Source organism: Anthonomus grandis, chromosome 1, assembly GCF_022605725.1.
Source record: "Anthonomus grandis grandis chromosome 1, icAntGran1.3, whole genome shotgun sequence".
NCBI lineage: Eukaryota > Metazoa > Arthropoda > Insecta > Coleoptera > Curculionidae > Anthonomus > Anthonomus grandis.
The window spans coordinates 35,951,895-35,967,604 of NC_065546.1; the positions used below are offsets into that span (position 1 = coordinate 35,951,895).

General features: G+C 32.9%; 1 protein-coding gene across 3 annotated transcripts in view; it reads left to right on the top strand.

The window, feature by feature from the left end:
- Positions 1–15,710, top strand: part of LOC126750453 (H(+)/Cl(-) exchange transporter 7) — a 44,655-nt gene that overhangs the window by 28,735 nt on the left and 210 nt on the right. For all 3 annotated transcript variants that reach the window (XM_050460080.1, XM_050460095.1, XM_050460088.1), the window contains exons 8-13: positions 3,354–3,617; positions 3,677–3,856; positions 3,906–4,115; positions 4,167–4,325; positions 4,381–4,464; positions 15,580–15,660. In XM_050460080.1, coding sequence (XP_050316037.1) covers positions 3,354–3,617; positions 3,677–3,856; positions 3,906–4,115; positions 4,167–4,325; positions 4,381–4,464; positions 15,580–15,660 — 978 coding nt within the window. The remainder of the gene's footprint in view (positions 1–3,353; positions 3,618–3,676; positions 3,857–3,905; positions 4,116–4,166; positions 4,326–4,380; positions 4,465–15,579; positions 15,661–15,710) is intronic.

Consider the following 15,710-nt stretch of genomic DNA (forward strand, 5'->3'; position numbering starts at 1 on the left):
AGTCCAGGCGTTGCTACCTACAGACTATCCCATAAAAGTAACATTTTGTGAGTGGTTTTTGCAAGAAAATGCTCGAAATGCGCGTTTTACAGCTGATATTTTGGACACCGATGAAGCTATTTTTACTGGTAATAGTATAACCAATCTTCATAATACACACGTTTGGTCGTTTGAGAATCCTCATGCAGTGGTCCAGACAAACTTCCAACATCGTTTTTCTTTAAACGTGTGGGCAGGTATTGTCGATGAACGTCTAATTGGACCGTTCATATTGCCAGATCGGATGGATGGACACCAGTATTTAGTAAGTTCGTGATTTTTTGAATTGTGTACACCAGATACGCTGGATCGGAAGAGTTGGACCAAACGGTCTCCCAACCTAAATCCTCTGGACTTCTTTTTATGGGGACACTTGAAAAACGAGGTATACCGTACTCCAGTTCAGAATATTGAAGAATTGCGTGACCGAATCACAGTGCTTGCCGATAATTTGAGACTTCAGGAACAGCAGGAAGAAGGTATATTTGAATTAGTGAGCCAAAATTGGATTAAACGTGTCCAAGCTTACATTAGAGTCAATGGAAACAATTTTGAACAGCTTTTATAAGTAAGTGAACTGTTAAACTGTATTATTTTATTATCTCGATGTCTGTAGGACTTTTATTACATTTTTTTTTGAGAAATCAACTTGTTTCGTAACAGCGCATACGTGGTTAAACTTTTTCGGATAAGTTGTGAAACACCCTGTATACAGGGTATTACAAAATTCGGTGCAAATATTTTAAGAGCGTATGGTTTGAGTCAAAATAAGAGTTTTTGTTCCCGTAAACCTGTGTCCTAAAATGCCCCTCCTCAGAGCTACAGCTCACGCAAGTTACACTAAGAAAATCGATTATTGGAAACCGTGGCTACAGTTATGTGTCAAATCTCCTGAAAATTTCCAAATCCCCGTTTTTTTAGGGGGTCTTTTAATTTTTTACACCAAAAATTGTGTGAATTCAATTTTAGGGGAAGATTCAAGCGGCTTACCTTTCTGATGTCCTCTATCTCAGGTTTCTTATAAAAAAAAATAAAAATCTAGCAACACCATCTAGGTGTACATAAAATAATCTAAAATTTTTGTCTCTTGCATTTTTTCGATACAATTAACCGTTTTCGAGAAAAAATTTGGTAAACGAAAGGGAAACACTATTAAACCCAATTAAACTATCAAATTAGAAAAAAAACAAAGTGGGCTATGATTGCTTTGATTTTTGTAAAATCAAATTAATTATCGAAAAAATGCAAGAAACGATAATTTTAGATTTTGTCATAGCTAACTAGATGGTGTTCAAGATTTTCAAATTTCTTATCGCAAAAATATAAGGTATGGGCCATCATTGCACAATTTGCAAATTTTTAAAAGATTTGCGCATAACTGTTGTCAGTGTTCCAAATAATCGACTTTCTTTAAGCAATTTACGCAGGCTGTAGCTCTGAGGAGGTGCATTTTAGAACACACGTTTATGGGAACAAAAAGTCTTATTTTAACTTAAACAATACGCTCTTAAAATATTTGCCGCGAATTTTGTAACACCCTGTATATATACAGGGTGTCGGAAATTACGCGTCAGGATTTCGGTGGGCAATTCTACATGAAAAATTAATGCAACAAACTTCTATACAATTTTTTTGAAAACTCAAAATTAAGGAAGATACAGGGTGTTAAAAAACATTTTTTTTTCTGATTGTCGCCAAATTTTACATGCATGTTACTAGTGTTTCTTTGTATCCACCCTATTAATTTGACGCTAGTCGTCAATGACAAAAGGCTTAAGCTGTCCTGCACCTTAGGAAAATGACTTAGAACTTTTGTTTTAATGTTTTTATAAATTTGGATGTCAAATTAGTAAAGAGCATCAAAATATATTTTAAAAAGGTGCTCTTGTTGCATCATCGTAGAATTAACGGTTTCCGAGAAAATCGACTTTTATAATATAATTGAATTCGATCTAAAGCCATTGATCATGACAATATTTTGCCTCTGCGACAAGTAAAACATCAACAGCATACATAATAAGAGCAGCAGCTACATTCATGCGTTGAAGGCACTTAATTATGACAGTGTGTTAAACTTTGTCAGAAGCTCTTTCGTGAATATAAAATCAACTTGAGATCACTTCTTTTATGGATTATGGATAAGCTAAGATTAATGATTTTTATGTTAAAATGTTTGGTTTCTAAGAAGAATGGAGTCCATTGTAGTGGCATTAATGATTAGACCGTATGCAAAGAGATGAATCGACTATAATATGACTCAAAATTTGGAGAAAACTAGAAATAGCTTTAACGGGACAACTATCTTATGTAATTATACATTTTAAAAACAGAAAAGAGAGGGCATAGCCATTATTTACCAAATTTATGCGATCATCGCTTTGGAGGTCAAAATTTAACAAATGAAGAAAAACACTCCACATTTGAATTTTTGGAAACCATAAATAGGCAATTTATATCAGTTATTATGGCATTAAGTACAGACTCGAAACCATTTCCATTCAATATGTTTAGAGATTAATTTAAAACGACGCGTCTGATGACTTAATGAATATCCTTAATTCTACAGGTCTGGAATTAATTTTCTCTACATTTGAACTGGTACACTTGAAATTGAGAAATCGGTTAGGTACTGACAAGGCCAGTAAACTGTCACTTATATTCAGATATTTCAATCAAGATAGCAACAAAATGCTACAAATGTTGATTGGATGTTTGAAAGAAAATGGGAGTCAAAGGATGTAACTGTTCAACGAACACAATTCAAACCCTGCCTTTGCTAATATGCGATACATATAACTTGTATTCACTAATCGATATTCCACTCAAAAATTTAAAATACTTTTGTTTGGTGTTTATCAAACTATTATTATCATTATATTTTGTTTTACATTTTTAAACTTATTTGGTTGGTGGTTCTATTCTTTATATGTTGCTTTAAATATCTTTATTGTTGAATGTTTAATTTTCTAAATCAAATAGAGACACTGAATGAAAGACAACGGTTGTTTTATTCTAAGAAACATAAATATATCGTATAAAGATTTTATACATAATAATATATTTTTCATATTTATATTAAATATCATATTTTTCATTCTACCCGTCAACTTGCTACCGGATATGAAATAAAATTTATACAGCTTTCACAAAGCTCTATAAAATATATTATAGCCAAGCGTTGGAGTACTTATGATCACTCTACCACAATGCTAGTTATCTCTCCGTATACCTTTATACCTATACATAATACAATTAATATAATTAATTTCGTTATATATAATATAATTTCTTACACCCTTTTCTCCAAATTTCAGTTGTATTGCAAAGACGGCGAGTACAACATAATGGCTTCCCTATGGTTTCAAACGCCAGAAGCGTCAGTGAAATCGTTGTTCCACGACCCGCCTAATACGCATAACGCCCTCTCTTTGGCCTCCTTTATCCCGATTTATTTTTTTTTGGCCGCCTGGACTTTCGGACTAGCCTCCTCCAACGGTTTGTTCATCCCGACTCTTTTAACGGGAGCCGCATGGGGACGTTTGATTTCTATCGGTTTATTTTCCGTATTTCCCGATAATGTAAGTATAGTTTCAGAAGAATTACTAGCAAAATTAAAAGTTTGATTTTTTCTGGGTAGAATATTGTGCATCCGGGAAAATATGCTTTAATAGGAGCAGCGGCACAACTAGGAGGCGTTGTGAGAATGACAATCAGTTTAACAGTGATTTTAATGGAATGCACTGGTAACATAACATTTGCCCTACCCCTTATTATCACTGTGATAGCCGCTAAATGGACTGGGGATTTCTTTAATGAAGTAACTATTCCTCTTATTTATCTTTAAGAGATTAACTAGTGAATTTTAGGGTATTTACGATACCCTGATAGAATTGGCGGGGGTACCCTTATTGCCCTGGGAACCACCTCCGGTCGTAAACAATATTTATGCCAGTGAAGTTATGTCACATCCAGTGGTAACGTTGAAATGTGTAGAAAATGTCGGGCATATTTATGAATTGCTCAAGTTGACCACTTATAATGGGTTTCCTGTCGTTGATCCACCTTTAACTGATCAAGTAACGAGTCCAATAGGATTTTTTAATTGAATTAAATTAACGCCATTTTAGAGCGAAATAACTACATACGGTCGAATCCGTGGATTAATATTGAGATCTCAACTGATAATGATGTTACAAAAGAAGATATTCAATGAGACTTGTGAGGATTGGGAGGAAATTAATGCCAGCATGTTTCGGGACTCGTATCCTAGATTTCCTACCATTGATGTAAGTCTTGAGAATAATAGTTTGCTTGTAGAGATGTTTTAGGTAATTTTTTTAGGATATTGTTCTTGAAGATATTGAAAAAACGTACTCTCTAGACCTAAGGCCTTTTATGAACCCCTCGCCGTATACAGTGCTGCATGTAAGTATAATAATTGTCAGATGAAATGGTCGGAGAAAAGTGTAGACCTTTTTATAGTTTAACTGAACGTTTATAATATAGTCGGCTCGTTTTACCCTAACACATAAAGGATTATCTCGAGGTATAAGTGGACCGGTTAAACAATGAATTCCTTATTGCCGTATTATTCACTATATATATTAAGTACAGGTTTGGACGACTGTTATCAGCGGTTTAAAAACATTTTTGGTTTTTAATGTAATATTGGTTATTATTTTAAAGGGTACTAATTTTTTTTTAAGGAAATGCTTTTTTATACTTAAATACATAATTTGTTTTAATATTATTATTTATTAGTGTAACCTAATATTTAATATGATTTAATAAAGTAAAAAAGAGGTAGAATTGGATTAAAAAAAGATTATAAATTCTGGGAAATGTACAAAACGCAAATATAGTGCCAAAAAATTGAAATTAATATTAATAAAAATACCCATCAAATAAAAAAAAATCTCATCAAAATATAAATTAAAAAATTATTTGAAAAACTTGTGTTAGGGTAAAGCGTGCCGACTATACTTGATATTTCTTCTACTACCGAAATAAAGGTATTTTTAGGTATGGTTTATTCTGTAGCTTAGCATTTTTAGGAAAATATTTTATGGAATTTCATATACAGGGTTTCCCACAATCAACGTCACAGGCTGAACTTTTTTATTTTTCAATATAAACATTTTTAAGAAAATTTATTTTTAAAAGGACCACTACCCAAAAAAACTACCTTCTACAAATTCATTCCCTAAAAACCACTCTAACTTTTTTTTTCAAATGGCACCATCATTATTTCTTCTAATGTTTGGAGAATGCTTGTGAAATTATTAATTTAATTTAATTAAAAAAAAAATTTGTTAACATCAACGTAAGGCACGAAATATCTTTTATTGATTTTCTTATTAGTTCACTTATGCCTTAGTTAGTTATTATTATGTAGGTAATTCAAACAAGTTAAAAAGGACTTAGAAGAGTATTTGCCAATAACGCTCCAAACAGTATTGACACTAGTTTAAAAATTATCAGCAATTATTTTTGAATCCGTAAACAAATAATTTAACTTCGTCTTCAGTATAAAACATTTATGTATAACGTATTTTTAATTCTATAAAAAAAATTATGGCCAAATACATGCATTCTTTAAATTGGCAATATCCGTTTTGGTATTTTGTGATTTTTAATATTCAGTTTTGTTGCCTTTTTGTATAGGTCATACACATTTTAGTTCCATAGTTTCCGCTATTTAGTCCTGCATAATGCCGCAACTTTTTACTCCAAATGAATATGTCGATATGCATCTTTTTACGGAAATGTAGAAAAAATTGTCGTGAAGCAGAAATGGTTTATCAACAACGTTTTCCTAATCGTCCTACACCCTCATACAAGTCGGTTTCAACAGTGGAGCAAAAAATACGCACCGGATCATTTCCAAATTTAAAACATTTTTATCATCAAATGGCAGCAAGAAATAAAGAAAATATTATATCTATGTTGGCTTATGTTGCAGTAAATCGACATGTTTCCATTCGCACTATTGCGAGAGAATGTAATATTGCAAGAAGTACCATGCAGCGAACTCATCGACAACACCAACATCGCCCTTTTAAAATCCTCCTAGTACAAGGACTTCGCCCTACTGATTACCAACGAAGGTTAGAGTTTATTACATCCCTTCGGGTTTTAATGACAATTCCGAAGTTTTGTCACAAATCTGTTGGACTGATGAAAGGAGATTCCATAATAATGGGATAGTTAATAGACATAACACACATTATTGGTCTAAACACAATCCCCGATGGATAATGGAAACTCGTTTTCAAACTATAATTGGTATAAACCTGTGAGCTGGTGTATTTAATGGACATTTTATTAGACCGTACTTTCATGAAGGTTCATTAACTTCAGAGCGGTATTTAAATTTTCTTCAAAATTCACTGCGTGAACTATTAGAAGACGTGACTATTTTAGAGCGCAATTTAATAATTTGGCAACAAGATGGCGCTCCACCCCATAATGCCCAAATTATTACAGATTATTTAGACAATAGATTTCCTCATAAGTGGATTGGAAATAGGAGTCCTATCAACACCCACTCAAAGACAAGGCCTTAGTGCTTGGCGCGTGACGTCATCGATGTGGGCCACCGATTTTTAAAAACCAAGGGATTTCATATGCTAATATCTCAATATTTGGCTTATTTTAAAAAATGCTAGGAATAGAATAGAGTTCAGGAAACATTCAAAGGTATGTTTTAGTTCTGGTTGAATGTCAGGTTAAATATTATGGTGTAATATTAAATGCAGACTCCCAACTCCCCTACATCTGCGCCAAAATTCAACATACATATTTAGGTATTTTTTTATTTTTTTTATACCATTAAGTAGTAAAAAATGTTATTATATACACATAAATACATATATTGACTTAAAAAGCTTAGGTATACTCCAGTTCATGTAATTTTTTAATTGCAGAAAAAGAAGCACATTTTTTCTTTGAGGTGTCAAAATCAGAAAAATAAAATTTTTGGTCTGGTTTAGAGTTAAGCCAATTATTAAATACACATTTAAGTAAGTGAACTGTGTCAAATAGGTAAAATAATGGTCTCTGATTATCTATGGGATGAGGATAAACAAAGCTAAGTTGGTCTGCAGTTGAAAAATGGCAAATGGCATTATTATCACACTATTAAAAAACTATGTACCCAATCTCTAAATTTTCAATAATTGTCTTAATAAAATTATAAAGTATGTCTGATGTAATTTTGGAGATGGGAGCTATGTGAACTACTTCCTTAAAGCTGGAACACACACTTGTAATCATAAAAGTAAATGCCGAGGAAGCTCGAGACTTATTATTGACTGATGTTCCAGTGATATTACCGCCTTTATAGTCCATGTAAGGGTCAATATGAATTTCATCAAAAAGTAGTGTCACAAATCTCCCATGATCCTTTAGTAAACTAAGCACATTTCGGGCATAAGTTAAAAACATTTTTTTTTCATCTATGTGGGGATCGGTCATGTGTTTGTTACAAATACCCATTATAGTTTGAGGATGTGGTAAAATTAGGGATCCATAATCTCTTAAATACTTGTATGCATGAGGACTAATAGTATAGATTATAGAAGTCAAAATTATTGTACTACTTGAATATCTGTACCTTTCCTTTGCAGTTGTAAGCAAAGCTAATTGTTCACAAATAAAATCTAAAGAATGCACTATTTTGTTGTCTTCAATGTTTTTAAAACTTTTTAGTATGTTTGACACAAAATCGAACACACGTTTCATTTTATTTATGTCATTTGATGGTTTGGCATAATCAAGAATAGTATTGCCAAGGGTATTGGTAGCAGTCTCGGTAGCAGTATTTGTAGGTGGCAGATTTAAGTCACAGTCGGGGTTGTCATTATTGGTAACATTTTCCGCCAAAGGCAGGGTAATAATAGTAAGGTCTATTGCTTCAAATATTGCATATAAATCATCTAAACTATGGGAAGTATATGGAGTTTTAAATTTTGATGTTAAAACACAAACTGGCTCGCTATATAAAAAAGTTTCAAAAGTTTCAGTCATGGTCTTAGTAATTCTATTGTAAAAATTTTACCTGTGTTGGAATCTTGAACTTAATATGTATAATAAAACGTATAATAAAGTACTCTTTATTATACTACCTTCAGGAAAATGAGCTTCACATACTTTGGTGTTGTTTGTGGGCTCAAAGTCATCTCTGTGTTTGGCTTTTACCCATTTTCCCCTTAGATTTAGGTATATCCTTAGGAAAACCGAAGACATGCACTTTAGGTCCGTTTTTATAATTTCCGTTACAACCCGGAACACAACACTTTTGAGGCATATTTACACTCTGGTATAAACTACAAGCCGAACTAGGAGAAAAACATTAAATTAAACACGAACTAAAGTATTAAAGTCTGATATAAACAAATAAAACCGAGACCGAGAACCGGTTTTTTCCGAGGATCTTTCTAGTCCGAAATTACGATTTTGCGATTTAAAAGAACGCGAAGAGTTTACATAAATATAACATACACGTTTCGCGGAAATAAACAGTTCCGATTTTAGAAAAAAACACAAAAATGGGCTAATATTTACTGCGGATCTCGTCAGAAATACCGGCAACCACAGAACATAAATATAAACAACCTAACCTCTCGTTTCATCAGGTGGCACAACTAGTAGATGCGCCGTTGTCAGATTTATATAGAAAGAACTCCTATTGGCAAGTAACAAGGTATTAGATAAATGATAAAATTTGAAATAATGGAAGTTTAAATTATAAAAAGAGAAATAAGGATGCACTCTTTTTTTTAACTAAATTGTAAAGTAAGAGCAGTTAAAGATATAGATTTAATTATTTTAAGATAGTAATAGATCATCCTAACGTTCACGGCAATCTGCAAAGTCTGGCAGCGTTGCAGGCAGCCTTCCGTGGACGAACACCGGCAGCGTCAACAGCTGAATTCACGCGAAAATCAACCCGAAGTGCATGGCCCAAACGTGTGACGTCACGAGCAACATTTTTTGGAGCGCTTTGTCCTTTTGTAGAGGTGTTATTTATTGGTCCTATTAGGTGGCCAGCCCGCTCTTCAGATATGACCTCAATGGATTTTTTTGTCTGGGGTTATTTAAATGATATTGTTTATCAACGACTATCCAATAATCTTGAAGAGCTTAAAAACCGAATTCGTTGAACAGTTACTTTACGCTGATGTTAACGCCTGATTTTTTTATGAAATTAAATTAATAATTTAACAAGCATTCCAAACATTAGAAGAAATAATGGTGGAGGCATTTGAAAAAAAAAAGTTGGGGTGGTTTAAGGGATGAATTTGTCGGGGGTAATTTTTTTAAGTAATTTTGAGAAGTGGTACTATAACTATTAAAAATATATTTTCCTAAAAAATTTTATATTTAGAAATAAAAAAGTTGCAGCCTGTTGATTGTGGGACACCCTGTATGTTTTTAGTTCTTTAAAATACTTCAATTAAAGAATTAAAACCGCTACTCTTAAATTTGAAACGCTATCATTATGTTTATTCATTAGAGTACATTTTTGGCCATAATTTACTTGCAGTATTGTCACATTAATATTGCGGAGTTCCTGAGGATGAATGTGAGGGTAAAATCATGTTTGTAATTTAAGGTTTTAAGTAGCAGTTTTGGTGAGCGCATTTCGTATCCAATAACTTCATATAAAAAGTAGAGTTTCTTGTACCTCAAAAAATTTCTTAGTTAGAAACAATTTTATAAAAGTTTTAAAACACATATTACAAAATGATTTTTTTTTTATTAGCCAACATTTTTGGGTATAACTTAGAAGCGACTTAGAATATTTTCATATTTTTTTCACACTAATATTGAAATTTCTGAGGGTAAAAACGTGATTCTGGGTTAACGATTTATATACGCTGGCCCGCAAAATTAACCGGACACTGAAAATTTGTTCCAAATTCAACTTTAACAGTATTGCATCGATTTTGATAATTTTTTGCCAAATTTTAGGCCGTTTGTCATCATTTTTTTATATCGAAGCTACAAAAATTTCGAACGAATTTGTTATTATACAGGGGTTAATAAAAAGTCGAATTTCACTGTAAACTTTTAAACACCCTGTGGAAAAAATTCATAACCAAATAATTATTCTTTTTGTTCCATTTTCAAGCTCCATCTTTTCTTAACAACTTGTTTTTTGATTCATTCCGTTATCTATATTCTTTAAAAAAAACAGTGGCTTAAAGGAAACAATGCAATAATGCTTTTTTTTAAATTATGGATAACGGCGCTATTAATATTTATTAATTTTTTCTAAAATCGGGTATTTTCCTCACGCGCTTGAACATCAACTCTTATTCTTTCGGACATAGATTCAATTAAAGAAGCAATCGCATCTTGGGTTATTTGTTGCCACTCGTTTGTCAGTGCTTCTTCTAATGCAAAGTTTGAAATTCACCGTAGTTCTGCCTAATTTCTTCTTCCCAGTATATTCTCAGCACAAGTGCTCAATAGGGTTGAGGTCTGGGCTTCTTGTGGACCAGTCCAAACATGAATGTTAACGTCGATTTTGATTGTCTGGTTATTTGTGCTATGTGCAGTCGAGCATTGTCGTGCGTTAAGATAAAATAGTCTCCTAAGCACTACCTAATGTATCTATCGGGGTTAATACTCCCTTGAAGTGTAACAAGGTCTGTACCGGCTACACACCATCACTCCTCCGCCACCAAATTGTACTCTAGGAGAGATGCAACATTAAGAGTATCTTTCTCCGGGCCCTATTATCTTTGACGTCCGTCAGGAATATCTCGTAAAGCGAGACTCGTTTTACGAGAATTAAAAACGTTTTACGTTTAGTAAAAAGAACATTTCGCCATTATCCCAATCTGCATGAGTCCGAGCAAACTCCAGGCGCACCATTCGATGACCCGCATCTAATAGAGGACCTGTAGGAGGTACACGAGATGTTTAATTCTGATCCGCTAACGTTCTTCGTCCGGTACCAGGTGAAACCAAGGTTCTCTGAACATCTGCTAGTTATCTTACCAGAGGAGGAGTAGAGGCTGTTCGCTCTCGAAGACGAAGAAATGGATCCTCAACTGTGTTTGTGGCCCTTCATCTTTCCTGTCCAGGCCTACTTGAATAAGAATCAGTTTGTATACTATGAACCTTAGTATCGCATCGACTACTGTACTGCGTGGATAGCCAAGCCTTTCTGCAATATACCTAATCCGATGACAATCATCTACGAGATGAGCAACGACTTGTGCCACTTGTTACAGTTTTTTTTTGTGAGCATAACACTTTAACTCAATGTATTCAAATTTGAAATATTTTAATATAATTTAATAAAGCTTCTTTCATTTATCAAGGTCTTAGATTAGTAGTTATAAAAGTCGAAAGCAAACAGGGTTTGGGCTTATAAGAAAGGGTAATCTCCATAGAAAAATCAACCATAATTGTATAGATTTCAATAATTATAAAATTTTGATCAGTTTAGGAAATAACCAATTTATTGCAAATGTATTTAAATGGCAAATATATGTATAAATATATCAGAACAGAATATAAACATTAATGGACAGATATATATTTTGTTTTATAGCAGTAACTACTTATTAGAAATCAAGTTCATATTAAAGCATAATCTTGACTAGGTTGATATTGTTGGTACCTTGATCTTGCATTGTGAGGTTGTACAGGTGTCTGATTTCTTTCGGTTGCCTTGGCCAATGTCGATCTGAAAATTAGAATGAGACTTTATTATGTGTGATGTCTGCAATAGTCAGTTGAGCAGAATTTGCTGCTCTTTCTTTTCACATAATTTATTGTAGGAAAAGTGTAGTGAATCTTCATTTCAATAAAATAGTAAACAAAGTAACTGTCAAACCCAAATATTGATTTTCTTCTCAAGGCCTCTTTAAGTTTTATTGTGGCTGGTACATACTTACAGTACTACTTATTTCATGCAGGAATTGTCTATATTTTCAGTAAGATTCCAAGGTTGACAGATGACTTAAACATGGTAAAATCTGGAGGGGATCCATTTCGACAGGTTTGGGTTAATGGGTCATTTTTCAGCTGAGAGTTGAAGACTTCAGCTCGTTTCGCTTTGAGCGGATTTACAAAGGAAATACCTTATCTAGGTCTGATTTTTTTTGTGAGTTAAATTAAAGTTTCCCCGAGGGCAGTCTTAAAGAAACAGAGTAGAGAATTTTTAAGGTTTCCTGTGTTATTTTGTCATAAAAAGTCCAAAAAAAGGCCACATTCCAACCTAGGTAAGTTGCACATGGCACATGGTCAACTTATTCTTATAACCCATTAAATATTCGCATTTATTTTTATTTTAATTTAAAGGATATAAAGACATCCAACTTTTTAAAGCGAAATTTTAATAAAAAAAAATAATTTTGCTCACCTCAGAAATTCCTCAGTTCAGTTTCTCACATGTAGTTTTGTTTTCAGGCCTTTTTTCTCTTCTTTTTCTCTTTTTGTTCTCTTTCTTCTTCTTTTCCTATTTGTCCCCTTATCACTACCACTTGGACTTCCTCATCTATTTGTTCAATTCATCACTGATATTGTGAAGGATTTGATGGAATTTGATGGTCTGAGCCCCATCGAACACACTTGAGCTTCTTCTGGATTTCCTGAAATCCATCACAGCGTGTAGTATTGGATGAATCACTTTGTCCAACTACCACAGAAGACACTGTGCTTCCTGAGACATACCAGATGAGCCCCATGGCCGTCTAATAATCAACAAGGCGAGAACAAGGACCACAGGTGTCACAGAATAATATAACCATTTAGAAGTGTAAAGCAAAGGCCACACACATTACTTTTGCCATAGTTAGTACTATTTGAGTAATTTATCGCATATATATTTACTAGTTTACTTATTTACTAATTTTTGAGGCACCTTGTTGCTATAATCTTTGTTGGGAACTGAGTATATACGTATATGCGAGGTATAGTATAAGTTGTACCATATTTATTTAACCATAAACCGCTGGTTGTTACTGTTTGATTTGTCTTTTATAAATTGCTTTTATAAACTCTAGACCAAAGTCCTATCAACATTTATTAGCTTTACTATAGTATATTATACTAAATACTAACCTAACTAAAGCTTTTCTTTTATATTTATTTTGATTTTTGAAAGATAACCTAACTTTCTAAGTTAGAAAAGGGACTTTTGGTGAGTCCATGAGTTTTAAGGTGCTTCCACACTAAAGCTGTAATTTAATAGCCAAAGTAAAAGGTTAATATTTATTTTATTGTTGATTTATTAATTGCACCATAACACTTATTAAGGGTCAATATAATTAATTGTATTTATAAATCTCCCTGTCTGTTCTTCCTTGTGAGATTTTCTTTCAGGTTTATAGGTATAGTGCTTTTAGTAATTTCCTGTTTTCTTGGTCATCGGGATTTTCTTATCCATCTGGGATAAAACAGGTGGCGCTTATATTTTTATTGAACTCTTGTGGAATCCACGCCACTCTATCAAAGTGGTTAGTGCTAGTCGGCTCCCCTTTGAGAAGATCCCCTGAGCTGTCTCTGTAGTCTATAGTAAGTCTTCCTCCTTCCATTGGTTCCCTTGTACCCATTTTCTAACACTCACTTCCCATACCTTTACTCTCCCTTTTTCCTTCCTGTTATTACCCATCCGTCCATTCAAATTTCATTTAATCCAGGTAAATAAGATAAAGTATTAAAGTAAAATTAAAGTATTGGATAAAGTATTAAATTGCTATTAATCATAATTATTATTATTTTTTTTTCTATTTAACACACTTCTGGGCACATCGTTTTTAAGTATCGCTTACGCAACAGCTACGATACACACTTTTAAAAAATAATTTAGAAAACGCTTCAAAGAACTCAAAAATGTACAGCAAAATTAAATCTGTAATTCGTTGACAACAATCTTTTTAACATGCCACAGTGCCATGGAAACTTCTACATATTTCTTTTATCAGAACAGCCAACTTTGCAATATTTTTAAAAAAGAAATTCTTGCTACTAAAGGATTATTGCATTGTCTCCTTTAAGCCAGTGCTTTTTCTTTATGAATACAGATATCGGAATGAATCAAAAAACAAGTTGTTAAGAAAAGATGGTGCTTGAAAATGCAGCATGTCAATTTTTTCTGCAGGGTGTTTAAAAGTTTAGAGTTAAATTCAACTTTTTATTAACCCCTGTATAATAACAAATCAGTTGGAAATGTTTAAAATTTCGATATGAAAAAATTATCATAATAAATCGGCCTAAAACGCGGCAAAACATTATCAAAATCGATGCAATATTGAAAAAATTATTATGGATTGAATTTTCGTTGTCCGGTTAAATTATGCGAGCCAGTGTAGTTTTAGTTTTGGTGGAAGTACTTTTTTTCCTAAATTTAAAAAAAAAATTCACTGTTTTTGAGAGTACTACACGAAATAATAATATTCAAAGAAAAAATGGACTCAAGTAAACTATATAAATGATAAGTATTCCTGGCTGGAAAAGCGGCTGCAGACAAACCACACGGATGTCGAGTATCATTTTTATTTAAATTGACTAAGTATATAACCTACATCAATTATTTTGTGTGATTAATCGGAATCTTAGCAATAAAAATAAAAGAAAAGCATTACGTGAAATTCTCCGTATTACTGTGAAATTTAATAACCTGAGGGTCATATTATGGCGCGTTAATAAACGTTGATATTAGTTTATGATTTTGACTTAATCTCATAATTTGTGTTTCTTTAGCTAAAGCTCATCTGAATTTGACTAGGTTTTTTATTTAAATGTAAATACTGTTCATTTGAATGTAAATACTGTTCTTTAGTCATTAAGTTCGTCCCCTAGCCTAAGCAAACTCCAAGGCTATTCACAGTCTCTACTTTGTAATCTTGTACCTGCAAATTTTGACTTAGAACAAGTTCTTGTGCGTATTGAACTAGGAATATCTAAATTTACTAAGGAAAATGTCTTCTACCAGATGACAAGACAATTACTCATATTCTCAGCTATTTTAACGAACCAAAAATTGTAACCAAACAATGTAATATTAGATTCGGTTTTCTCTTATAAGATGTGTGTCTGTAACCTACTAATCAACATTGTTATTCATCAATCATTGCTATGGTTTATTTTAGCTCAAAAACCTTCTGAGTTTGAGATAGGTTTCTCATTCAAAGTTCAAGAGCCCTCCCAATTTGAAGTTTTTTTTTTGATTAGCAAACATTTTTGAGCATAACATAAGAACGACTTAATATTTTGACATTTTGTTTACATTGTTATTGAGGAGTACCTAAGTATGAATTTGAGGCTAAAAGCATTCAGCGTTAAGGGTTTAGGTAGTTAGGACAGTTTTGGTTGGAACAGTATTTTTATAAAAGTTTTGGTCAATGAAAAAGCATTACAATAATTCCGTCTATGAACGTTTCTTGTGCCTCAAGTTTTTTTTTTATCAGTCAAGGTCCAATTTGCAAACGACCAAATTTGAAGCTTTTTTATTTATTAGCAGACAGAAATTTATAGTATGTCTTTCTTTTATCACCTAACGCCTTTATTTATTTTTAGTCAACTTCTCTCCCAAGAATGTTCAGACTATTCAGGGGTCTTGGGCTAAGACACTTACCGATAGTAAATGATACTAACGAGGTAAGAAACGTACATTTTCCCAAGTCAGATACCTTAAAAAAGTTTTATTC